The sequence below is a fragment of the Pygocentrus nattereri genome, chromosome 17 (genome assembly GCF_015220715.1).
Source record: "Pygocentrus nattereri isolate fPygNat1 chromosome 17, fPygNat1.pri, whole genome shotgun sequence".
Lineage (NCBI taxonomy): Eukaryota > Metazoa > Chordata > Actinopteri > Characiformes > Serrasalmidae > Pygocentrus > Pygocentrus nattereri.
In genome coordinates, this window is record NC_051227.1 from 17,786,105 (window position 1) to 17,812,596 (window position 26,492).

Below are 26,492 nucleotides of genomic sequence, written 5' to 3' on the forward strand. Positions count from 1 at the left end.
GGGATGACTGGCTTTCATCTTTTCTCACAGGCAGGAATTCAAGGCAACAACATGTACTTCTGAATACCTTCATCAGTAATCAAAATGTCATGCCACTGTCGTCTGTATTGTACAGTCATATGCGTTTACATATCGCTGCCATGGGAACAATACCTTGTATCTCAATTTTTGTCGTTTTTCAGTTTTTAAGATCATTTAAAAATGGTTGCTCTTAACATTGTCTGTAAATTTCATGATGAATTGACTAAATTACCCAACATGACATGGAAAAAAATTCTGGTTCCATTGACTTACATTAAAAGTAAGACATGTTTTTCCTTCTCCCGTAAAATGATCATTTTGGAGATACAAGGTTTTCTTCTGACAACAGCAATATCCTAGTGTAAGTACATTTTGGTGTGGAAAAAGCAAACCCTTTCATTCACACATTAATCTAAATAAACATGCATCTAGAATCAGAGAGTATAACAAGCCTTTATTATTTAATGCAACTAATCCTGCCTTTTAATGTACTCTTCTCCTTTAATAGCTTATTTACTAAGTCATACAGTATTCTTTACTTTATACTCAATGCTGCATAATATATCACACTTAATTGGCCTCTTATTTTCACTCTGATGACACAAATCAATTATAAACTTTTCCATAGCAATAGTGAATTGCGCTCTGAATGTGTGCATACACTCAGAATCAGAAACTTGCAGTGAATCCAATAATAAAGTCAGCATGGACCTTCTTTTACACAGTGATGGGAAACACAGAAAGATCCTAGATGTTGATTTATTTTATTACACTCTTAAAAATAAAGGTCTAGCTAAGCATTTTTTTCTCTAGGACAAGAGGAGTGATGAGAGGAAATATGTAACTATTTCTATTAATTACATATCGCTGTTGTCAGAACAAACCGTCATATCTCCAAAATAATAACTTTACAGTAAAAGAAAAAACCTAGGTTACATTAATGTAAGTCAATGGAACCAGATTTTTTCAATGAAATTTTGGGCCATTTCTTTTGGTCCATTCATCATGAAGTTTACACACATTAAAAATTTCAACAGGCATTTTCAAATTATGCATGTATCAAAAATGTAAAAATGACAAAAATTGAGATACAAGGGTTGTCCGCCAGCAGCGTTATGACTTTGATATCTGTGCTGTAGGGCACTAGCCACAGTGCCTGTGTGGATTCCAAACTCAACATCAGGTCCAGTGCACTGCACTTAGCCAATCAGCAGCACAGAAAAATACAGGCTCAAGGCGGTAGACAAAAAGGCCTTGACCAGTCAATTGGCCACTTGGCAAAATTACCACATTTCTTTAAACTTTTGACTAAATATTCTAAAGTCCAAAGCACCTGGTGTCAGGTTGAGTAAACACGGCTAATGTAAAATGGCCTGCTGAGTAATAGTTAAGGTCCTCGTTTATTTGTATGCTAAGGCATTTTTACATTAACTCGTTTTGTTTTATTAGTCTGCTGCATGCTTTTTATTTATCCTTGTTGTGAAAGTCTCAATGATGATGTGATGTGAATTCTGATAATATGCACTGTCCATCTGTGTTGTCATTTGCTCCTTATTATCTGTGACTTTAAACATATAACATCTACCAAGCAACACGCTTATAAATTTGGTTTAGGTTTACATGCAAGGCATCTAATGGACCTGAACTGTAACTCACACTCATTTATATTCAGCAGGCTGAGGGGAAGCTATTAGCACTCAAGTAGCTTTTGCATCCATTATTAGAATGGAGGAATGTCATGAATAACAGTTATGGAAACAATTGCATTCATTTCATCAGCTAGGTTGTGGATGACCACAGGTGAGCACTAAGGATGCTAGGAAAGAATGGACCCCAGTAGACCACAACTGGGACACTATATTAGAGTAACCAGTTGGCAAAAATACACCAATGGTTTAAATTGTAGTGTGTGTTAGGGTTATTTGGAGTTTTTAATGGTGATAATCAGCATTGGAAGTGGGATGAACAGTTATGAACAGCCAAGGTGTTCTTGGTTCTTAAACCCACCAGGCTGGGAGTACAGAGGCCTAGGTCAACAGCCAACTTGTGAGCTATGTAAGCATTCCAACAATGTTTGTATGCCGAAGCTACAGCCGATGCTAACCCTAACCGGAAATGTAAAGTGTTGAGTTCATCTCCTTCCTTCCTTCCTTCCTTCCTTCCTTCCAAGCCAACACTGAACGGATCACCAGACATTTCAGGAAAGATAGGGTTAAAGAACATATTTCTGATGTTAAGCGTAGAAAAAGTAAAAAAAGGACCCTACTGAGTCCATTATCTCTTTCTATTTTCTTTATTTACTCTTCTCTATCTCACACTTCCTCTGAGGTTAAAGATCAGACTCTGTTCCTCAGGGCAGAAAAATACATCAGTGGATCTACAAACAGAAGCAAAAAAAAAAGTGTGATAACAGCTCCGCCGTGGCTGTGCATGAGCGTATCTCTTCTGTTTTTAGCCATTCTTCACGTAGGTCACTGTCACCGTGCCATCATCCATCAATCTGAGTTTAATTCAATCACTCAAAGAGTCGCTAACACGCATGAGGGGTTCTGAAGCCCCCCGGGATTAAGAGAGTCCAGCGCTCCATCTGCTAGGAGAGAGAGCGAGAGCGCTAGAGAAAGAGAGAGGTGTGACAACACGACTGCAACTGACCAAAACAGGCAACAGATTGCCTGCCACCCACACAAAGTCACCCCAATGTGTGACTGCCACTGGATGCAATAGCAGAGAAACAACAACACAGATAGTGTGTGAGAGAGAGTTTGACTTTTAAAAATATTTTAATGCATCAGATTAAAAAGAATCCATCACTCCCCTCACCAAATACTCTCAAAGAGTTCCCTGATACCCCATTACAACCTCCAAATACCCTTCTGATACCCCCAGTTTGACTCTTTGTGGCTCCAAACTTACCAAAACAAATGAATATAGAATGCTGTTTATTAGGGCTTGTTTTTAATAAGAGGTATTAATACTGTTAATTTAAATAAAACATAAAAGTAAGGTTATATCAAGAAAAAATAAATTCATATTTTTATCTTCGTGTCAGCCATGGTTACTGACAAAATTGAGACAAATGTAAGTTACCATATGGTAGGTGCTTGAGTCTAATTGATGAACAGATGCAAGTCTTGAGTCTATAGTTTCTCGCTGGTCACAATGGTCACTATCAACACACGTTCTGCGTTGGCATACAGTTTGTATCAGGAGTTAAATTCATGTACTCACCTAATTGGTAAACTTTGAGATTAAATGTATGTGGTTGAAGCTGTAACAGAACCAGACAGATGGTTGTGGTAAAAAAATAAAAAATAAAAATGAGGGTTTACTTGAAAAGGAACATATAGTAAGTATAAGTATAACATAAACAATATCAGTCAACCAGATCCAAAGGGGCCAAGACAAGAAGGCAAAGTCAGGATGTCCAAAAACACAAAGGCAATATAACAGACAGAATCACTCAGTAGCTCTACAGAGAGAAGCAATACCTCACAAAGACCCTGTACTAAAGCCCAGGCTTATATACTAGACTAGACCTAGTCATATGGTACACACAGCAGGTGAAACAGGTGAACTCGATAGCTGATTGATGGATTATAGAGGTGCATTGGTCATGTGATCTCCCAGAGAATTCTGGGAAATGGAGTGGTTACAAATGTCAGCATTGGGAGGGATGTGTGACAGAAGCCTTTCTGTAAATCAGACTAAACACTGTTTCACATTTCTTTTCACCTCACTAAGCATTTTTGTCCATAGAATCAATCAACTTTTTACTATTTAATAACTAGAACTTTAGAAGAGAGTGAGTATAAATACCCCCAATGTTCCATCAAATTCCATGTCTCCAAAACTTCCAATATTCCCTGATATTGCTAAATTTCTCTAAAAAAACAAACACCTCCCAATACGCCTTAATATCCCCAAACAAAAGGCAGTACAATTCAATACTTCACTTCCAAACACCCCTATATAACTCCAGACACCTTTTCAAAAAGGTTCTATATAGAATATACAACATACTCTCCATCAGTCTGAAGAACCTTTCACAATGCAGAGAACCCTTAAATCATGCAAAGCATTCTTTGAGTGTTCGTGGTTCTATAAAGGGTTCTTCAGAATGATGGAGAATCTGTTCTATATGTATATCGCTGTTGCTGGAAGAAAATCTTGTATCATTTTTGATGTTTTTCAGTTATTGACTTAATTTGAAAATGCATGTGGCCTTTTACATTGTAGGTAAATTTCATGACGAATGGACTGAAAGGAATTGCCTAAAATGACTTGTTAAAAAGTCTGCTTCCATTGACTCACATTAAAAGTCAAGTGTGTTTTTTTTTCTTCTCCTGTGAAGGTGCCATTTTGGAGATATGAGGTTTTGATCCGACAACAGCAATATGTTGTTTTACACTCGTTCAGCTGGATTCTTCACTCCTGCACATACCCCAGCGTAGTACCTACAGTACAGTATCTCTTCCAAAGAAAGATCATACATATTCATTTATCATTGACAAGAGAAGTGCATCTTTAACACTCCACGACATTCCCAGACCAAACATATGGATGTTGTGTCTGGGTTAGTAAGGCCCAGGTACTTTATCCTGCTTCTTCTTCTAAGCCATAAAGCCAAAATAGCCCTGATCAAATCCAGTATTCAGTAGACGACATTTACACTGAGAGAATGATTTAAAAAATGTTACATTTAAAGAGAACTGATGACACAGACTCATCCTCACACACGCACACAGACGCCACGCTCAGTGTGACATTCATAATGCTGTTCTCATTAATCACCTCTCTTTCTCTCTCTCTCTCTCTCTCTCTCTCTCTCTCTCTCACTCACTCAGATTCCCATCCACACCTTTACACTCTCAAAAATTATGGTTCTTCAAGGGTTTTTTAGTAGTATATGCCATGAACACTCAAAGAATGCTTTGCATGATTATAAGGTTCTGTGCATTGTTTAGGGGTTCTGGTGTATATGGTTCTATATAGAACCTTTTAAAAAAGGGTTCTATAAAGCACCAAAAAGGAAAAAAGGTTCTTCTGATGTTACAATGTCAAGCTTGTAACAACAGAAGAACCGTTTTTGGTGCTATATAGAACGATATACAACACATTCTCCATTAATCTGAAGAACCTTATATATAACACTCAGAGAACTCTTTGCATGATTAAAGGGTTTTTTCCATCGTGAAAGGTTCTTCAGATCTGTTCTATATATTCTCATATGGAACCTTTTTGAAAAGGGTTCTATTTAGCAATAAAAACGGTTCTTTTACTGTAACTCGCTTGACATTGTCACAACAGAGAACTCCTTAGTGATATATAGAACCATATACAACAGATTCTCCATCAATCTAAAGAACACTTTCACACGGTTCTATATAAAACCGTGAACACTCAAAGAACCCTTTTTATGATTAAAGTGTTCTTTCATCGTGAAAGAATCTTCAGATTGATGAAAAATCTTATATATATGGTTCTACATAGAACCCTTTTGAAAACAGTTCTATGTAGCACCAAACAGCGCATTTCTATTGTGACAATGTCAAGCTTGTAACAATAGCGGAACCCTTTTTGTTGCTATATAGAACAACATACAACAGATTCTCCATAAATCTAAAGAACCCTTTCACATGGTTCTATACAGAACCATGAACACTCAAAGAACACTTTGCATCATGAAAGGTTCTTCAGATTAATGGAGAATCTGTTGTATATGGTTATATCTAGAACCTTTTTGAAAAGGGTTCTATATAGCACCAGAAAGTTACAAGCTTGACATTGTCACAATAGAGAACCCTTGAGTGCTATACAGAACCATATACAACAGACTTTCCATCCATCTGAAGAGTGCATGAAAAGAAACATTAATAATGCAAAGGGTTCTTTGAGTGCTCAAGGTTCTATATGGAATGATTTTCTTTACTAAAGAACCCTTGAAGAACCATCTTTTTGAGTGTGTATACAGGCAGAAGACTTACAGTATTATTCAATAACTAGTGGAAATCATTGAGGCACTATGACTGCTGTGGCTCGAGTATCTGTGCAAGTGTTGTTGATGGTAAATCCTCCATAGTCCTAATCCAACTCAGTGATCAGGGCTGTTTGTTAATCTGCCGTCATGTTGGCTTTAATCCAGTTAAAACGAACACCCGCTCAGCTGGATTCTTCACTTGCTGTCATACGGCTAACGTTACAGCTACAGCACTAAGCTCTGGAGTCAGATTGCTTCTCTATAGCTCCATCAGACATTAAGCTGCTCAAGCCAGTGATGGAGATGCATCCAAGGCTTTAGGGGCTTTTGAGGAAGTAATTTCTCTCATTCACTTTCTGTTTTTGCTGTAATGGCAACATACACGATTTGAAGCATATAAACATGAATATACACCAACCGGCCACTTCATTAATTACACCTCCTTGTTTTTATATGGCAAACACAAACAGAGTCTTTCACGATGAAGAATCTTTCACAGTGCAACGGTAACAGTAGAAAAACACTTTTTGGTGCTATACAGAACCCTTTTCAAAAACGTTCTAGACAGAACCATATACAACAGATTTTCCATTAATCTGAAGAACTTTCCGTGATGCAAAGGGTTCTTTGAGTGTTCATGGTTCCATAGAGAATCATGTTAAAAGGGTTCTTCAGATTTATGGAGAATCTGTTATGTGTTGTTTTATATAGCAACAAAAAGGGTTCCGCTATTGTTATAAGCTTGACATCATAACAATAGAAATGTGCTATTTGGTGCTACATAGAACTCTTTTCAAAAAGGTTCTATATAGAACCATACATACCAGATTTTTCATCAATCTGAAGAAACTTTCATAATGCAAAGAAACTTCAATCATTAAAAGGGTTCTTTGAGTGTTCACGGTTTTATATAGAACCACGTGAAAGGGTTCTTCTGATTGATGATAGCAGATGATCTATCATCTCTGACTGTACGTCTACAAGGTGGACTGACAAGATAGGAGAGTCTAATAGCGTGGACAGTGAGTGGACACATATGAGAATGATCCACCACCCAAATAATGCCTGCTCTGTGATGGTCCTGTGGGGGTCCTGACTATGGAAGAACAGGGTTGGTGTACTATAGTCTTTTATTGTCACTCTGATCAAACAGATCAGCTATAAACCTCAGAAACGGTCACAGAGAACTCAGCAATAAAGGCAGCCTGGACCTTCTCTCATTCTTACTTTTCACGTGACGTCACACTGTATAGGCACTGTCTTTTTGAGGACTGAATCAGGGAGTGACTGCGCTGAGCAATGCCTTCAATTAGCTGTGCTTTGTGAATAACTAACCTTCAAGACATAACAAAGGCCGAGAATAACGAGAGACACACAGACCTTTAATTCAGTGTTTTCAGACTCCAGCCTTGGAGCCCCTGCACTGCACATTTTCTCTGTTCACACCTCATTCAGCTCAAGAAGGACTTAAATAGCTATTAATATAATGTAATTTAACCAGGAAACCCACAATAACTGGTTGCAGGACTGGAGCTGAACTCTGCACTTTTTTGCTGCTGCCGTCTGGCAGAAGGTACCGGAGCATCCGTGCCACCACTGCCAGACTCTGCAACAGCTTTATTCCTCAAGCAATCAGGTTCTTAAACTCACAAGGACTGAGCTAACCTCCACCCCCCACATACTCCACACACATGCTCCACACACACAACTCTTTTGATGCTCTACTTGCACTAGCTTGACACATTGCTGCCACACTGTGTTTTCTTTATTTTACTCAGGTTTTTCTACCTCAGTAACTGCTGTTTATGTCTGTCATCTGACTGCGTGACTCACAGATCACAGCATGTTAATATCTCTGCACCTTATTCCACTACCTCATGTCCAGAATGAGTGCTGTGTCAGTGATGCACTGTCCTGTCTGTTTACTGTGTCTAATGTCTGTCTAATTTATCTTATTTATTGTTTCTAGTTTAATTATTTTTTAACCGTGTTGCTCCTGGAGGAAGGTAATGTCACTCCACTGTGTACTTGTACATAGATGGAATGACAAAATCCTCTTGACTTGACTTGACTTGACCCACGACATTCAGTCGCATATTTAATGTTCATGTTTCTCCATTCAAGCTTCATTTAAATCTCCAGAAACAGAGAGTGAAGTCATACCGGCTGTTTGTAGCTCCGTTAGGGGGATGACTGTCTATCCTCTCAGCTGTTAACATTAGCTAAAGTTATCTCACAGCTAAAGTTAACTCACATCTGTGTTAAGTAGCTGATGTTGTTACCCTCCTATGATGACAAAGAGTGTTTTTTCCTCTTTATACAACACCATGTGATCCTTTACCCACCCTGACGTGACGAGCTTCTGTGCTTTAAAATGCTTTGAGAGCCTCTCCAGATAAGGGAGAGGGGCTGGGTACGAGATAAATGTAAATATCAGGAAAACACAAATTTGGTAGCTTTTCGTCAGGTTAAGCAGGACCAGGAGTTCATGGGAAACTGGACTACAATCGCGTTCTTTTTATTAACTTTGTCCACAGTAAGGTGAGTAATTTTAGCCATTCTTTCACCTCTAGTTACGTTCGCACGGAGAATTGAAGCCATAAAAATCAGTCCCAAATATGGCAGCCACAACAGAAAACTCACATGACTGAAACCCTGGTATACAGTGACAGAAAACACAGTGTACAGAAAGCTCCAACTCCATATGCTAATATATTTTACTATGGCTAACATGGATATGCACATATTGTGACTGCACAGGGGGCAGATTTTAACATAATGAGATTTACTTACTTACTTAATTCTGGGTCATTTCTGTTGGTCGGATAATCATTAAATGTTCATAACAAGGAAAAAACAAACAACTGGCATTTTAAATTAAATTGTGTAAAAAAAATTTTAAAAAGACAATAGAGCCATGAAGTTTTCATATGACACTGAGAACATGCATGTGTGTGTGTGTGTATGTGTGTGTGTGTGTGTGTGTGTGTGTGTAAGAGAGAGAGAGAGAGAGTGTGTGTGTAATGGTAATGGACTATCTAAATGCATCTCGGCAGGGTGCACAGTAAGCATGAGGCAGTACCTCAGGCAACTTTGGCTGAAAGATAAGCTGTGCACTCCCAGCCCACTCCAAACTTCACACACACACACACACACACACACCCACACACACACACACACACACACACACACACACACACACACACACACACACACAGCCCTCCATGCTCCACTGAATCTATAATATGTGGATGTCTTCAGGCAATCTATGATTTATAGGAAGGGACTTGGTCATGATGATAAGAAAACATCACAGACAAACAAACTGATAGAGAGAAAATACAGGACTCTGAGCTACATTCACTTTACCAGGTTTAAGGCTATGTTCACACAGCAGGTAAAAGTGGCCCAAATCTGATTTTCTCACCAGATTCGATAGTTTTGTTTGGCTGTTAAATTTGACCCTATATGCCACATTAGTCTGAAGAGGTCTGCTCCTAAACTGACCCTCATGCACAAAAGCACAAACCTTCATGTTGCTTCAAGAGGCTCATCCAGAGGTAAACAATCACGACTGTCAACAAACACCAGTCGCTCCCAGAGGGTTCAGCTTCATCTCTGCCAGCATCACAGGAGCCATCATGAAGTTTCACTGACTGACAACCGGGCTCATCACCCAGAATGTGTTTGGCCTCATTGTAAACGTATCATATCAGTACCAATCATATGGAAGCATCTTAAATCAGATTCACATAGCATGGCCTAAATCTGATCTTTTTCTACATGTGTGACATAGATATATCATCTGTGTGTCAGTGTGAACAGCAAAAAACACATTAAATGTGACTTCATCAATTCCAATTTGAGATGTTTTCATATGTGGTACTGAAACCTGATACGTATCCAATATGCAGCAATGTGACTCAGTCTGAACAGCCAGATCTTAATTCATGCGACTTTTATGTCAATTCTACTCAACATTCATCGTAATTTTGCACGACTGAGACTCATAAATATTTGGGATAATGTTACTGCACAAAAAGTTAGAAGAGACTCATCCAAATCACTCAGGGTTTTAAGAGATTTTGAAAGAAATGATTGAACACGGCTGTAGGAGAGCGAGCCTGCTGCATCAAAGAATAGTTAAAAATCCAAAAAGCAGAGTTGGATATGAACCAAAAAAGTGACAACAGCGGTGAGCTCGTAGATATTCTGGGTGATCAACCCATCTTTCAGTCAGTGACGCTTTGTGATGGCTCCTATGAGGCTGGCGAAGATGAAACTGAACCCTGTGGGTGTGTCCGGCAGTCTTTGGCAGTTATGATTGTTTACCTCTGGATTAGCCATGTGAAGCATTGTTCTTTTGCATATGCAGGTTGATTTAGGATCTGATCTGTTCAGATTAATGTCGCATATACATCACATTGAAAAGATAACATGAACAGCCAAACAAAAAAATTGGATTTGGTGATAAAAAAGAAAGCAGATTTGGGCCACTTTTACCAGCTGTGTGAAATCTGATCTTTTCAAATCACATCTGAGCCACTTTCATAAGTGGTCCTAGACTGGATATATATCTATGAAATGGGTCCTTTAAGATGTTTCTTAACATTTGACTGGAAAAGCGCTACCCCACATCAGTCACAACATCCAAATTTGATTTCTAGGAATTAACCCTTTAAAATCCCAGGCTTATTACTGTCACAATTAGCCCCTCCCAGTCATGTCCATGTGTTCGTGTTGTGTTTTGGTTTAGCCCGCATGTTCTTTGTTTTGTTTTTTTCAGTCCAGTCCCCTCATTTCGTGACTTCACCCCTGATTGTTTCCACCTGAGTTCCCACCCTTATGTATTTAAAGCCTGTGTTTTACCCTGTCTGGTCACTGGTCTTTGTTGTTTGTACTGTTGTTTGTTTTGCTTGTACTGTTTGTGTTTGATTCTGGTTCACAATCCGTGTGGCTCTATGACCCTGGACCGTTTACACTATGACCCTGGATTTGCCCATAATAAACGTTACTTATCTCCGCATATGCGTCCGCCTCCTCGCTCCTCGGCAATACAATTACATACTAAAGCTTATTATTTAGTAACTACAGGGACTTCAATGCAAACTGACTGAGCTGTTCTTAGAATATCGATGTGTGTAATAAAGCTTTGGGATTTGGCCACGTAAGGGGTTAAAATGCACAGCAAACAAAAAAAAGGTAGACTTAAAGAGATTTTCCATCATCACATTCATGAACCTTCTTCTTTCTGTTGTGTTTTGTGTTTATTCTGTTTCTCTTCTCACCCCTCCGCTCCTCCATCCCTCTGTTCTCTCTCTTTTTTGTTGGTTTTTGTGGAGTGGTACAAAAGCAGCCACCCCTGGGACTCAATTAGACACGAAGAAGAAACACTTTCCATCAGTTCATCTGATTACATCTCTCTCACTCTCTTCCTCTCTCTCTCTCTCTCTCTCTCTCTCGCTCTCAATCACACACACACACACACACATTTATACACAGTTGCCTCCAAAACTATCTGGGCATTTTAACCATTTTATCATTCTTAGGCTTAAACCTCTTATATGTCCAGGACTCAAAGTTTTATGATACACCTTTATAATCTCAGAACAGCTCCAGGCAGTTCGCACTGAAGTCCCTGTAGTTACTGAATAATAAGCCTTATTGTAAAACAGATAGGTCCAGTTCAGATTGGCTGATCCACATTCTAAGCCATTGTAAAATCCATGGTATACACACACCTATTAACTAGAATTAAGCTGGTCAGCTAGCTAAAAGGCTAAAAGAGCCAACAGCTTAAGCACCTCTATCATTAATATGATGGCCTTGAATTAAAGTACTTACTCTATGATTAACTGTAAAACGACAATATAAAAGTCTAAAAATGTCACTTGAATGTCTTACACACTTTAAATGTTCGTGTTTCAGTCAGAAGACGCGTCAAACCCAGGCTGAATCCCAAACAGCTCCGTATCCCTAAATAGTGTGCTAAGAAAATTTTGAAATTCTAGCCTCTACAGCCAAACAGTGCATCATTTATCGAGTATTACCTTGTCTATGTCTAAATGACTGTTTCTTAGCTATAATTTGTGCCATGGGGCTACAGGATCCAGTATTTAAATTCCTATGTAGTGCACTATCTAGGGAGCAGGGAGCCATCTGAGATTCAGCCCTAGTGTAAAAAGACGGGCGCCACTGGTTTGGTGCTGAATAACATTGGGATAGTAATTTGGTGACCAAAAAGTATTTATAAAGTGAATGTTTTCACATTAAACAGTGTTGAGTTATCATATGTTCATTGTTATACAACAAAAACTTAACTAAATAAATCATGAAATTACAATATACAGTGATGGGAATCAAACGTTCTTCTCATTCAGCGGTCCATGGTTGCCTGGCAATGAAACCATACTCTAAAGAAATTTCGTTTCTTGGTGGAGTACTTGTTTAGGTCGATTATTATTATTAATAATAGCTTTTCAGCTTGCTTCATAAAACGTCATGAAAACCAGACAGCACTGAAGGTTCTGTAAAGCACAGAGGTGGAAACAAGTCTGGGGCTGTTTATCTTACAAGGTTGTGGGTGAGCTTGTGTTCACTGATCACATAATGAACTGCTGAAGTGTTTAAAGGCATTTTGAATGCAAACCTGCAGAAGTTTACAAAGAAACTCCTCAAACAATAATTATCATGAGACAGCAGCCACCTCCTGAAAGATTACTCTGAGGAAAAGCACTCCCCTCACTCCCCAGCTTAGTATATCACTGCTGTGTATCTCCAAAATGGTAACTTTATAGAAGAAGGAAAAAGCCTACTTTACTTTAAGTGTAAGTCAATAGAACCAGACTTTTTGTCCAAGTCATTCTGGGCTGTTTATTTTGGTCCAGTGATCATAAAATGTACACACAATGTAAAGGACAACAGGCATTTTCAAATTATGTCAAAAACTGAAAAACAACAGAAGTGAAGATATGAGGTTTTGTCCCGGCAGAGATATGGAAGCTAACCTGTCATAGCAGAACGTTTTGATATGTATCCACATAGTCAACCTACAGCGGTTTAGCCCCTGTTTTTCTTGCTGAAGTTATAAAGAGGACAATACAAGTCAGCCAATCAGAGCAGAGATCATTTACATATATCTGTCTTCAGGTTGCAGTTACAAATACACTCTGTTCAAAAATGTAGGATTTGGGCCGCTTAAATACACACTGCACAAATACACATCCACACACACACACACACACACACGTATGTGAGCCATAAATTCAAACCTCTCTTCACACACACACAAGAGCTCAGGTAAATACACACACACACACACACACAAGGCTAAGACCTCCACACTCACACCTGCAGCAAACCAATAAATCTCTGACTTCTTCACCCCACAGTAACATACAGCAGCTGAGGGACAGAGAGAGAGAGAGAGAGAGAGAGAGAGAGAGAGAGAGAGAGAGTGAGAGAGAGAGAGAGAGAGAGGAGAGAGAGATGGGAGACAGAGGGGAGAGAGAGAGAAAGGATAGAGAGAGGAGAGAGGGAAGAGAGAGAGATGGGAGAGAGAGAAAGGAAAGAGAGAGAGGGGAGAGAAAGAAAGGAAAGAGAGAGAGGAGAGAGAGGAGAGAGGGGAGAGAGAGCAAGAGGGAGAGGAGAGAGGAGAGAGAGGAGAGAGAGGAAGAGAAGAGAGAGATTGGAGAGAAAGAGAGAGAGAGAGGGAAGAGAGAGCGAGAGGAGAGAGAGAAAGAAAGAGAGGGGAGAGAAAGAGAGACAGAGAGAGAGAAAGAGAGATTAACGGGGGGGCTGCTATTTAAGCATGCTTTGTGCTTTGTTCCTCTACAATAGTCCAATCACTGCTCACCCTGTGGTCACTCTTTATCACTAATTGCTGGTGTGAATTTCTAAGGCACAAAGTGTTACACTGACCTGCACACCGAGCATAGAGAGAGTCAAAGCCACAGGGGAAACTGTGAGAGCAACAACAACTACACACAGATACAACAACTGCAGTGCCTCTGTACTACTACAAATAATAATAATAATAATATTAATAATCTCCTGAAATCTGATAATACACTAAGAAACTGATTTAAATATGTACACCATTTCCATATATACATATATATAAATATATTTATATATATATATATATATATATATATATATATATATATATATATATATATATATATACACACACACACGCACACACACACACACACACACACACGCACACACATACACAGATCAGGCATAACATTATGACCACCTCCTTGTTTCTACGCTCAGTGTCCATTTTATCAGCTCCACTTACTGTATAGCTGCACTTTGTAGCTCTACAGTTACAGACTGTAGTCCATCTGTTTCTCTGATACTTTGTTACCCCCTTTTACCCTGTTCTTCAGTGGTCAGGACGCCCATCGGACCACCACAGAGCAGGTATTATTTGGGTTAGTGTGTGTTGTGCTGGTACGAGTGGATTAGACACAGCAGTGCTGCTAGGGTTTTTAAACACTTTGTCCACTCACTGTCCACTCTATTAAATACTCCTGCAAAGTTAGAGACGATAGGTGTCACTGCTAGTACCTGCTCTGTGAGGGTCCATGGGGGTCCTGACCACTGAAGAACAGGGTAAAAGGGGGTAACAAAGTATCAGAGAAACAGATGGACTACAGTCTGTAACTGTAGAACTATAAAGTGCTCCAATAGAGTAAGTGGAGCTGATAAAATGGACAATAAGTGGAGAAATAGAGCGTGGTCATAATGTTATGCCTGATCTGTGTGTGTGTGTGTGTGTGTGTGTGTGTGTGTGTGTGTGTGTGTGTGTGTGTGTGTGATCACTGCTGTCGGAACCAAACATTTCATCTCCATTTATTTATTTTTTTTTAAGTTTTTGACACAACTACAAATTCACTGCTGTCTTTTACATCGTGTGTGAATTTCCTGATGAATGGACAAAAAGAAACAGCCCAAAATGACTTGGAAAAAAGTCCGGCTCCTTTGACTTACAGTAAAGGTGAAGTACGTTTTTTCCTCCTCCTGTAAAGTGATACATGGAGATGGATATGTTTTGTTGTTTTGAGTTACATCATCATTCAGAACTTAAACACATCATATAGTTCAGCGAGCATAGGGGTCCTGCCTTTAGATGCTCCATAAATCCATGTATGAAAAGTTCTCAGGCAGCATTGCTTGATGATCCAGAAGGTCATTAATATCATATTTAACCTCTCAGTTTACTTCCAAGGTTAAAAGTGCTCTGGATGTTTCCTGTTTCCTGCTGTGCCGTGTTTCATTCACGTGGAATGATGAACACATTACAATCAGGTAAAGAAGCAGCTTTACTGATGTTACTGTCCTTTCTTCCGCGGATAACAGGCCAGTGTTGACACTCTTCTTTTACCAAACGGGTCAGTCTGTCGTTTCAGTGGAAACTTGTCTCTCCACATGGCCACAACATCCAGCACAGCACTAGATAGCGCAAACACCCCCCCCCCCCCCCCCCCCCACACACACACACACACTCACACACTCACACACACACACACACTCTCTCTCTCTCTCTCTCTCTCTGCTCCTACCTTTAGCCGACAGGACGGAAGACAGTCCGAGCGCGAGACACAGCAGAAGCGCGAGGACGATGCTGGGGGTCTGCATGTCGCCCAGAAACAAAAACTACAACAACAAAACAAAGCGAAACGTTTCGGGTTTGCCCCTCGCACGCGCTCTTTCTCCCTCACACGCGCGCTCGCGCTCTCACACGCTGTCCTGTGCGCGCGAGAGGTTGCGCTGTCCCGCTCTGATGAGACTCAAACGGGAGAGCGCGAGACACTCTGGACCGGAGCGTGACGTCGGAGGGAGGGAGGGTACGCACGCGCGCGCCACGCATACACACCACACACACACGCGCGAGTGCGCGCGCGCACACACACACAGACACACACACACACAGTGACTAATGCTTGTACTGATGGAATATTTGGTTATTTGGTCTCACATTAAACGCAAACTCGCTCAGCAGTGTTTTTCAGTTGTTTGAAGCCCTCAGTGCTGAGTGGAGCAGTACTGGCTCTTCTTTCTGTACGTCTGTAAAAGTTTATCTACTAAACTTCAACCTTTACATTTACATTTACAGCATTTAGCAGACGCTCTTATCCAGAGCGACTTACAAGAAGTGCTTTGTCCATCTAGAGAAAGTATGTTTGTTAGTTACCAGTAGGTTAGAGAGAAAGACGGTCCTGAGCTCAGATACTGCTAGAAACAAGTCACTGTAGATACAGAGAGAAAAGGAAAAGAGTTGAACACAGAACAGTGCAATACAATACAACACACTACACTACACTACAATACAATACAACACACTACAGTACACTACAATACAATACAACACACTACAGTACACTACACTACAATACAACACACTACAGTACACTACACTACAATACAATACACTACAGTACACTACACTACAATACAACACACTATAATACACTACAATAAAATACAACCCACTACACTACACTACAATACAACACACTACAATACACTACAATACAATACAACACAACACACTACAATACACTACACTACAATACAACACACTACACTACACTACAATACAATACAACACACTACAGTACACTACAATACAATACAACACACTACAGTACACTACACTACAATACAATACACTACAGTACACTACACTACAATACAATACAACACACTACAATACACTACACTACAATACAACACACTACAGTACACTACACTACAATACAACACACTACAGTACACTACACTACAATACAATACAACACACTACAATACACTACACTACAATACACTACACTACAATACAACACACTACACTACAATACAAAACAATGCACTATCTTCTTCCTCCTCTTCTTCTTTCGGCTGCTCTCTTTAGGGGTTGCCACAGCAGATCATCTGCCTCCATCTTGCCCTATCCACTGCCTCTATTACACCAACCATCTCCTTGTCCACCTTCACTACATCCATAAACCTTCTCTGAGGTCTACCTCTTCTCCTTCTACCCGGCAGCTCCATCTCCAACATTCTTTGACCAATATATCCACTATTCCTCCTCAACACATGTCCAAACCATCTCAACCTGGCCTCTCTGTCTTTATCTCCAAACTGCTCCACCTTCACTGTCCCTCTGATCTGCTCATTTCTAATCTTGTCCAGCCTTGTCACTCCCAACGAAAATCTCAGCATCTTCATCTCCGCCACCTCCAGCTCAGCCTCCTGTCTTTTAGACAGAGCCACATTGCCACAGTCTCCAAACCATACATCATAGCAGGACGCACTACTGTCTTGTAAACCTTCCCTTTCACTCTTGCTGCTATCCTTCTGTCACACATCAGCCCTGACACCCGTCTCCACCCACTCCATCCTGCCTGCACCCTCTTCTTCACCTCTTTTCTACACTGTCCATTGCTCCGGATGGTTGACCCAAGATATTTGAAGTCATCCACCTTTACGACCTCTACTCCTAGCAGCTTCACCTTTCCACCTGTCTCCCTCTCATTCACACATATGTATTCTGTCTTGTCTCTACTGACCTTCATTCCTCTCCTCTCTAGTGCAAACCTCCACCTCTCCAGATTCTCTTCCACCTGCTCTCTACTCTCACCACAGTTTACAATGTCATCTGCAAACATCATGGTCCATGGAGCCTCCTGCCTGACCTCATCTGTCAACCTTTCCATCACCATTGCAAACAAGAAGGGGCTCAAAGCTGATCCCTGATGTAACCCGACCTTCACCTTGAAACCATTTGTCACTCCAACTGCACACCTCACCACTGTCTCACTATCCTCATACATGTCCTGCACCACCCTAACATACTTTTCAGCTACACCTGACTTCCTCATACAGTACCACAGTTCCTCTCTTGGCACCCTATCATATGACTTCTCTAGATCCACAAAGACACAATGTAGCTCCTTCTGACCTTCTCTGTTCTTCTCTACCAACACTCTCAATGCAAAAATTGCATCTGTGGTACTCTTTCTGGGCATGAAACCAAACTGCTGCTCGCTGATCTGAACCTCTCGCCTTAGCCTTGCTTCAACAACTCTTTCCCATACCTTCATGGTGCGGCTCATCAACTTTATACCTCTGTAGTTACTGCAGCTCTGCACATCACCCTTGTTCTTAAAAATGGGGACCAGTACACTGCTTCTCCACTCATCAGGCATCCTCTCACTCTCCAGGATTTTGTTAAACAACCTGGTTAAAAAGTCCACTGTTTTACGCTGGATGCCCTTCCTGACACAACCCTCACCATTTAATCCGGGCTTGGGACCGGCACCAGAAGTACACAAAGTACACCCCTAATGGCTGGTTTACAATACAACGCACTATAATACAGTATAATACACTACAATACAGTGTAATACACTACAATACAGTATAATACGCTACAATGCAATACAATACATTACAGTACATTACAATATAATACAATGCAATACACTACAATACATTACAATACACTACAATACAGTATAATACACTACACAACAATACAATACAATACACTACAATACAGTATAATACACTACACAACAATACAATACAATACACTACAATACAATATAATACACTACACTACAATACAATACTATACACTACAATACAGTATAATACACTACAATACAATACAATACACTACAATACATAAGTGCAGTACAATACATGACAGTCAATACTTAATTCAGTGCTCATTTAAGTGCTGGGTAAAGAGACGTCTCTTCAGTCTGTGTTTGAAGGCTGTGAGAGACTCTGCTGTTCGGACAGCCAGTGGGAGTTCTTTCCACCACCTGGGTACCAGTACGGAGAACATTCATGACGCTTGTCTTTCATGCGCCTTGAAGGATGGCTGGTCACACCGAGCTGTACTTGAAGCTCGAAGGGCTCATGGTACAGTTTGAGACATTGTAGAGTCCGTGGTACAGTTTAAAAGCATTCAAAGGGAAAATAGTGTGGGGAAAAAAAAAACCCACACTATTTTACCTCATCTGTGTATTTAGTTCTTGCTAATTTATTTACTCTTTCTTTGCTGTTAAGACCATTAAAAGGCCATTTTGGGCTTGGGAGTGTATGTGCACTCAGATACATTTCGCTGTTGTTGAGAAACAAAACCTAATTTCTCCATTTTTGTTGTTCTTCGGTTTTTGACATGATTTGAAAATGCCAGCCCTTTACATTGTGTGTAAATTTCATGATGAATGGACCAAAATAAACGGCCCAAAATGACTTGGGGGAAAAAGTCTGGCTCCTTTGACTTACATTAAAAGTAAAGCATGTTTACCATTTTGGAGATACAAGGTTTTCTTCCAACAACAGCGACATGCAAACACAATTCAGTTGAATTTATACAGAGAATACACTTACATTTGGAAGCTTTCTGCCATTTTTACATCACAATTTCTGTTTATTTGCTGTGTTTCACATATTGAATAAAACGTGAAAGATTAAATGTACCGTAACTTTTTTCAAGTATGTCATTTCAGCAAATGAACAGAACTGATGCATTAAAATGTGCATAAGTGTGTTTTATGTAAAGCATGTCTGAACTTACTTTTACTTGGACAATACAACAAAACATCTACAACAAATGCAACAAAACATCATTTGACTGGGGTGTTAAAACCTTTACACTGGAGTAAACATGTCCGTATACATGCGCACACAGTCATCAAGACCGAGGAGAGTTAAATTACAGTGTGAATGTCAAGTTCTTCATGTTTTCAGCACCGCGGACAGCGGCACAGCACAGCACAGCACAGCACAGCCAACTTTCACTCACCATTAATTTACCTTTACATTAAGATGTCTACTTTAAGCACTGCTATGTGGACCAACTAACAGACTGATACAGTACTCAGAGCAGTGGTCTCCATAGGAGGATGGGCTCCACTTCTGAGCCTTGGTTCCTCTCAGTGTTTCTTCCTCTTGCTCTTAGGGAGTTTTTCCTTGCCACTGTCACCACTGGCGACACTCACGAGTGCTCAGACTTGGATTTTTCTGTAAAGCTGCTTCATGACAGAGTTTAGTTCTCGTGATGGACGAAGTACACAAACCATGTACTTGAGTTAAAGTTCAGATACCCAAAGTAACACATTACTCCAGTAAAAGTAGAAGTTCCTCCCTTTAGACCTCCACTTGAGTAAAAGTACTAAAGTATTTACCTTCAAATGTACTGAAGTATCAAAAGTAAAAGTACTAAAAGATTCATTCTGGCTCTGATGTCCTGTTATCATTTTTATAACAAGGCTCACTTCATGAACTCATTTCAGGTGAAAATCCTCCAGCGTCTCTCTTGGTAAACCAGTCTTTTAATAGAACATCATTAATTAGTGACGCTGACGTCTATTAAAATGATGATAAGCACAAAACACTGAAGGTAAACAGTTTCCATCAGGGAGAACCGAGTGGCTCTGAAATCACTTTTACACACAAGCAAAGTTTCAGTTTAAGATTTATTTACAACTTAGTTCCAAGTTTAAGTTTAATAAAAACTGGCTTTAAACTCAGGATCACAAATGAGCTCCTTTACTATGTTGATCTGTAGGTCTCTGTTCATAAACATAAACCAGCCCAGACTAATTTACTATAAAATGAAATGGTGTTTGTAGAAATTCAGAAAAAAGCCGCGTCAGTCACGACTGCATATGTGGACATATTTCTATATTGTGCTCTATTTACACAAAGTTAGGTTAGTTCATCATTTATGTTGAACAGACTCTCCCAAAATTTTACGCTGCTGCGCTGATGTTGAACCGTGTGCTGCACTGGGTCGGTATGACCAATAGGTCAAAACCAGCTCTAAACAAAGTGACCACTGTGCCCTGATTGGTGCTCTTGATTTGTGCTTCTTTTGTTTTGACATGTCATGTTTTTATACACACAGAAACCAAAAGGAATGACAGATTTCTCAAAATGTAGTGGAGGAAAAAGTCAGATAATAGACTCTGAAATGTAGTGGAGTGAAAGTGAAAAGTCACTGAAACGAGTCCAACTAATTACATTTACTTAGTTACTGTCCACCACTGTTTAGTTAACACCTGGATTCAATAAGCTGCCCTGCCCCTTACTTAACTCTAATACAGCCAATCAAGGCCTTGGGAAGAGGTTGATTAGCTAGAGCAGGTGTGGCACACTGTTGTTGGAACTAGTCTCTCCAGGACCAGGGATGGAGGACAATGACTCAGAGCTCATGACCTGAAGACCTCACTCATAGTCTAACCTAAATGAGCACAAGTTTGAACCCTTCAGGACAAATAATAAGTGCAGGTTTTGTTAAATAAGAAACCGTAAATGTAAATATATAAGTGTACAGCATTGTTGAAGATTAAGAAATGAAGGGAGAATGAGTGCAGAAGGGTGTTGCCAAAGGTGCTACCTGAAGATATAAGTTGGAGACCAAAGCTGACATCCAGATGCTTGTGAACAGATGTACAGAGACATCGAAGAGCTCAGCTCTTTCAAGCCTGGGAAGCAAGAAGCAGAGTCTTACAGTCTGATTGTTCCTGCCAAAGGAATCATGAACAGTCATTGTAAATAAAGCAAATAACTCAAACAAATTTGAATCTATTTGTTTAAATGTATTCTAAAAATACAGACAATTGTGAACAGAAGAAAATGTAATTTGTGCTTTTCCAGACCAAAGTATGGAAAGACAACTGGCCAGACTTCCAGTTTTCCTAATTAGCGTAAGTGGACTAAATGACAGTCTAAATGGTTTTGATCACAAAAAGCATCAGTTAGGCTGAAGGTTTGCCATAGTTTTGAGGGAGCAAGTCTGAAAATTTGCATATTTAGGTGTCCCAGGCCTGATAAGAACAGTACACAGTGAACACAGAGCTGATAGACTGGCTGCCTTGCATTCAGTTAAACAAACCATAACATAGAGTAACATCTGTCTCATATAACCACACAGACACACATCTGCACGCTCATATTCATGGATATATTCCAGGATACACTACACAATGTATGCACACACACATACACACACACACACACACACACCACACACACACACACACACACACACACACACACACACACACACACACACACACAGGTTTATTATAACAAAATTGATACATTCACAGCTATCTGGCTGCGGTGTACACATGCCTGGCCATCATATTGAATCTGAATTTGTTTCTGAGCACATGTTTACATGCTAAAACACTTTAATGTAATGTATTAGAACTGCGTTACAGTACATTCTGTGTTAGACTGTGTGATATATTCATAACAATGCATCTATTTCTCCATTACAGGCCACAAATGCAAATTTGCATTTACAGCCACAAGAAGACACAATGCAATATCTTCCAACAGCTTAAGGCAATAGGCTGACAGGGAGCTATGCATATTCTTTGCAGGCCAATACAACAACTTCATTCTTCAAATTAGCTCACAGGACTACACTCTCAGAAATAAAGGTATGAAACTGTCACTGGGGCAGGACCCCTCTTGACACTGGGATGGGACCCTCAACATCTCAGTACCTTTAGTCAGGGAACATAACTGAACCATAATCCACTGAAATGATATTTTCTAAGCTGTACTGACTCCACACACCCCGTCTCGCCTCCAGGACTTTTATTCTACTTTTCTGTTTTAAAACATTCGGTTATGAAAAAAGGTACAAATACGAACTTTTCACCTGGAAAAACTTACTTAAGTTTCACAATTAGACCTTAAAACCACTTCTGTACCTTTGAGGGCCCATTTATGTTGTTTGTGCTTTGATGTATGAAAACTGTACCTGCACAGAACCTTCATTTCTAACAGTGTAGAGACCAGAAAGTAATAAATTCCTGTTACATTTCACTTTTGCATTTGCTCTACAGATACATGGTGGTTTTACAAACATAAATGCACTCTTTTTGCTGATAAATGGTTTTAAATGATGCGCTTGGGCTCCTTATGTAACTTCTTATGTAGATTCTAAGGATAAGATTCAATTATAACGTGTTCAGTGAGTGTATAAAACATGTTGTTTTATTTAATGACTTAAAACACTTTAAATGTCTGTGGTTTGGCGTCATTAATTCTGTCCGCAGGGAGCTTAACGAAAAAACACAGCCAATGATGAAGAAGCACGTCTCTTAACTGGCAGAGAGCTGAGCGGCTAATATTGCGAACATAATTTCAGCTGAAATTCATCTGCTGCACTGTGTGATTCAGAGAATTACCAAGTATCATTAATGGGAAAATTAAGTCATCATAATTAATATTTTTGATTCATTTATTTTGGTTCATTTCTTGCTCATCTTTTTGCTTTAATATTCTTTTGTGATTTTATAGTTGTATTATAAATTCTTTCTGATTTTGAAGCACTTTGAATCACTCTGTATGAAACCTGCATGAATGAAGGTTGTTGGTGTTATCAGTGGCAATAGTAGTTATTATTTATGATACAGTAAGTTTGTCCTCATTGTACATTTTCTTCACACTTCTATGGACTCTGGCTCCCTCTGCTGTCAGAGCTCTGATCTGGCAGCTGGCTTGTTCTCATATCATTTCACAATGGCACACTATAGAACCAAAAACATCCAGACACCCCTTCTAATGAGTGAATTTTGTACCCATTCCTCACACAGGCGTTCAACTGCACACAGACAGCTTGTACAATCTCCATATAAGGGCATTGACTAATAGAATAGGACGCACTACAGCAACCACATGTGAGCCTTAGGCCACCATGCCCAATGCCAAGCATGGGCTAGAGGGTTTTAAAGCCCCCCAGCGTTGGGTTGTTTTCTTGGAGTGATGGAGCTCCACCCAATACCTTTGTGACGAGTTCTAGAACTGATTGTTTTAACCTTATTAAGGCTCTTCTGGCTGAATGCAAACAAATCCTCACAGCAATGTTCCAACATCTAGTGTAAAGCCTTCCCAGATGAGTAGGAGCTTGTTAAGGTGGCAATAGATTTGTCTTGCTGTACATATGAGGACATATGAGGATTTGTGTCTTACTGTAGTTAAACAATACTACACCTAAACCTAAACCAAACCTTAACCTCAGTATCCAAAATGCAAATTTTCTGCTCATTTTCAAATTAAAAAAGTAATCGTGATGAAAACAACACATGTTCAAGAGAGGACCAGCAAAATGCATATATTCCTATCATAGTGAGGACATGGTGTCCTCACAAGTATAGCACTAAAAGGACATAGACACATGTGCATGATCTTAGCCGATTATCATCCTGGGTCACATATACAATATATATAATTCAATACACTTACATTTTGGAACATATTGGCAATATATACCAATATATTTCTTTTTATAGTGGGATGATTTCAGTACATTTGTATTAATAATCAGTACTTTGACAATTTTGTACAGTGAGTCACTTCAGATCATTATTTTCATTGTGCCTGAAACTTTTAAAGAACTTTTTGCAAACTTTTAAAGATCTCCAACATCTTTCCAGGATGTCGAACTGCTTTGTGTCTCTGATGCGAAGTTTTCACTTCAGTGTTTCACTTATATCTTCTAGGCCACTCTGTGAAGCAGAAAGTCTTTAGCGGTCTGCCTCAGGTGTGAAGGGTTTGATCTCTGAGTTGAAGCTGGAGCTGCTCAAACTTTAGCTCTATCATTAGCATAACTCCAGTCTGCTGAGAGAACTCTTCAGAGCCTACTTATCATACACTGTCTTTAATCGGCACAGAACAGAGCCATAGCTGTGGTAGCCTGTGAAGTGAACACTTTAAACTCCCTAAAACTCTAAAAGCATCACCACTACAGTGATATACTTTATTTTGCCTCACAGCAAAAAGGCCCTGCATTCAATTCCCCGGCTGAGCGACCAGGGTCCTTTCTCTATGGAGTTTGGAGTTTGCATGTCCTCCCCATGTCTGCATTGGTTTCCTCCCACAGTTCAGTGACATGCAGTCAGGCCAACTGGATATGCTAAATTGCCCCTAGGTGTGAGTGTGTGTGCAAATGTATGTGTCTGTCTCTCTGCCCTGTGATGGACTGGTGACCTGTCCAGGGTGTGTCCTGCTTTCCACCCAGTGGTCCCTGCGATCCAGGGGATAAGCTGCTTAGAAGATGTGTGTGTGTGTGTGTTTATCCAAAATGTTCAAAAGTATGCATACGTGTTTCATGTAGTGTAACAAGTTAGAAACAATCATTTTACATCATTTATTTTCATGATGCCTCCTTATTATTATATGTTTTGGTAAAAGTCATCAACTTCATCACATCACAAATTGTATTTATTCATTTATTTTCAGTTATAATTTGAGGAAGAAATAAGAAAACTGACTTTTGGCACTGTCTCATGAGCCGATTGCATCATTAAAGGTAAACAACATTCATAATTTTGTGTTTGAGCTGCTTGATGATGATACATTATGTTATAATGATACATTATAAATATTATAAAAATTATAATAATTCTCTGTGCTCATGTTAGTAGTTCTGTATTTCTGGCCTACACCAGCTCTACACACTTATAATGATGGTTCTTCAAGGGTTCTTTAGTAAAGAAAATGGTTCTATATAGAACCATGAACAATCAAGGAACACTTTGCATGATTAAAGGGTTCTTTTGCATTGCTAAAGGGTTCTTCAGATTAAATCTGAGAATGTGGTTCATACGGTTCTATACAGAAGCTTTTTAAAAATATTAGCTGTCGAGTTTACCTCTATTGATATATTCATATTCAATATTTGATATAGTCAAATTACACACATACAAGCTTAACATTATGCTTCCATTTGGCCAATTATGGTTTTAAAACCAGTGGTGCACGAAGTACAGAAATCAAGTAATTGTACAAAAAAAGTACAGATACAATATGATACAAAATATTACTCCAGTAAAAGTAGAAGTTCCTCCCTTTAGACCTCCACTTGAGTAAAAGTACTAAAGTATTTACCTTCAAATGTACTTAAGTATCAAAAGTAAAAGTACTAAAAGATTCATTCTGGCTCTGATGTCCTGTTATCATTTTTATAACAAGGCTCACTTCATGAACTCATTTCAGGTGAAAATCCTCCAGCGTCTCTCTTGGTAAACCAGTCTTTTAATAGAACGTCATTAATTAGTGACGCTGACGTCTATTAAAATGATGATAAGCACAAAACACTGAAGGTAAACAGTTTCCATCAGGGAGAACCGAGTGGCTCTGAAATCACTTTTTACACACAAGCAAAGGTTCAGTTTAAGATTTATTTACAACTTAGTTCCAAGTTTAAGTTTAATAAAAACTGGCTTTAAACTCAGGATCACAAATGAGCTCCTTTACTATGTTGATCTGTAGGCCTCTGTTCATAAACATAAACCAGCCCAGACTAATTTACTATAAAATAAAATGGTGTTTGTAGAAATTCAGAAAAAAGCCGCGTCAGTCACGACTGCATATGTGGACATATTTCTATATTGTGCTCTATTTACACAAAGTTAGGTTAGTTCATCATTTATGTTGA

At 39.5% G+C, this 26,492-nt stretch overlaps 1 protein-coding gene across 1 annotated transcript in view; it reads right to left on the reverse strand.

Annotated features, from left to right (window-relative positions):
* LOC108440474 (calsyntenin-2) overlaps positions 1–15,789 on the reverse strand; it is a 232,051-nt gene extending 216,262 nt beyond the window's left edge. The window contains exon 1 of the mRNA XM_017719342.2: positions 15,574–15,789. Within this exon, the coding sequence (XP_017574831.1) occupies positions 15,574–15,649 (76 nt within the window). The 5' untranslated portion in view covers positions 15,650–15,789. The remainder of the gene's footprint in view (positions 1–15,573) is intronic.
* Positions 15,790–26,492: the final 10,703 nt, after the last annotated feature.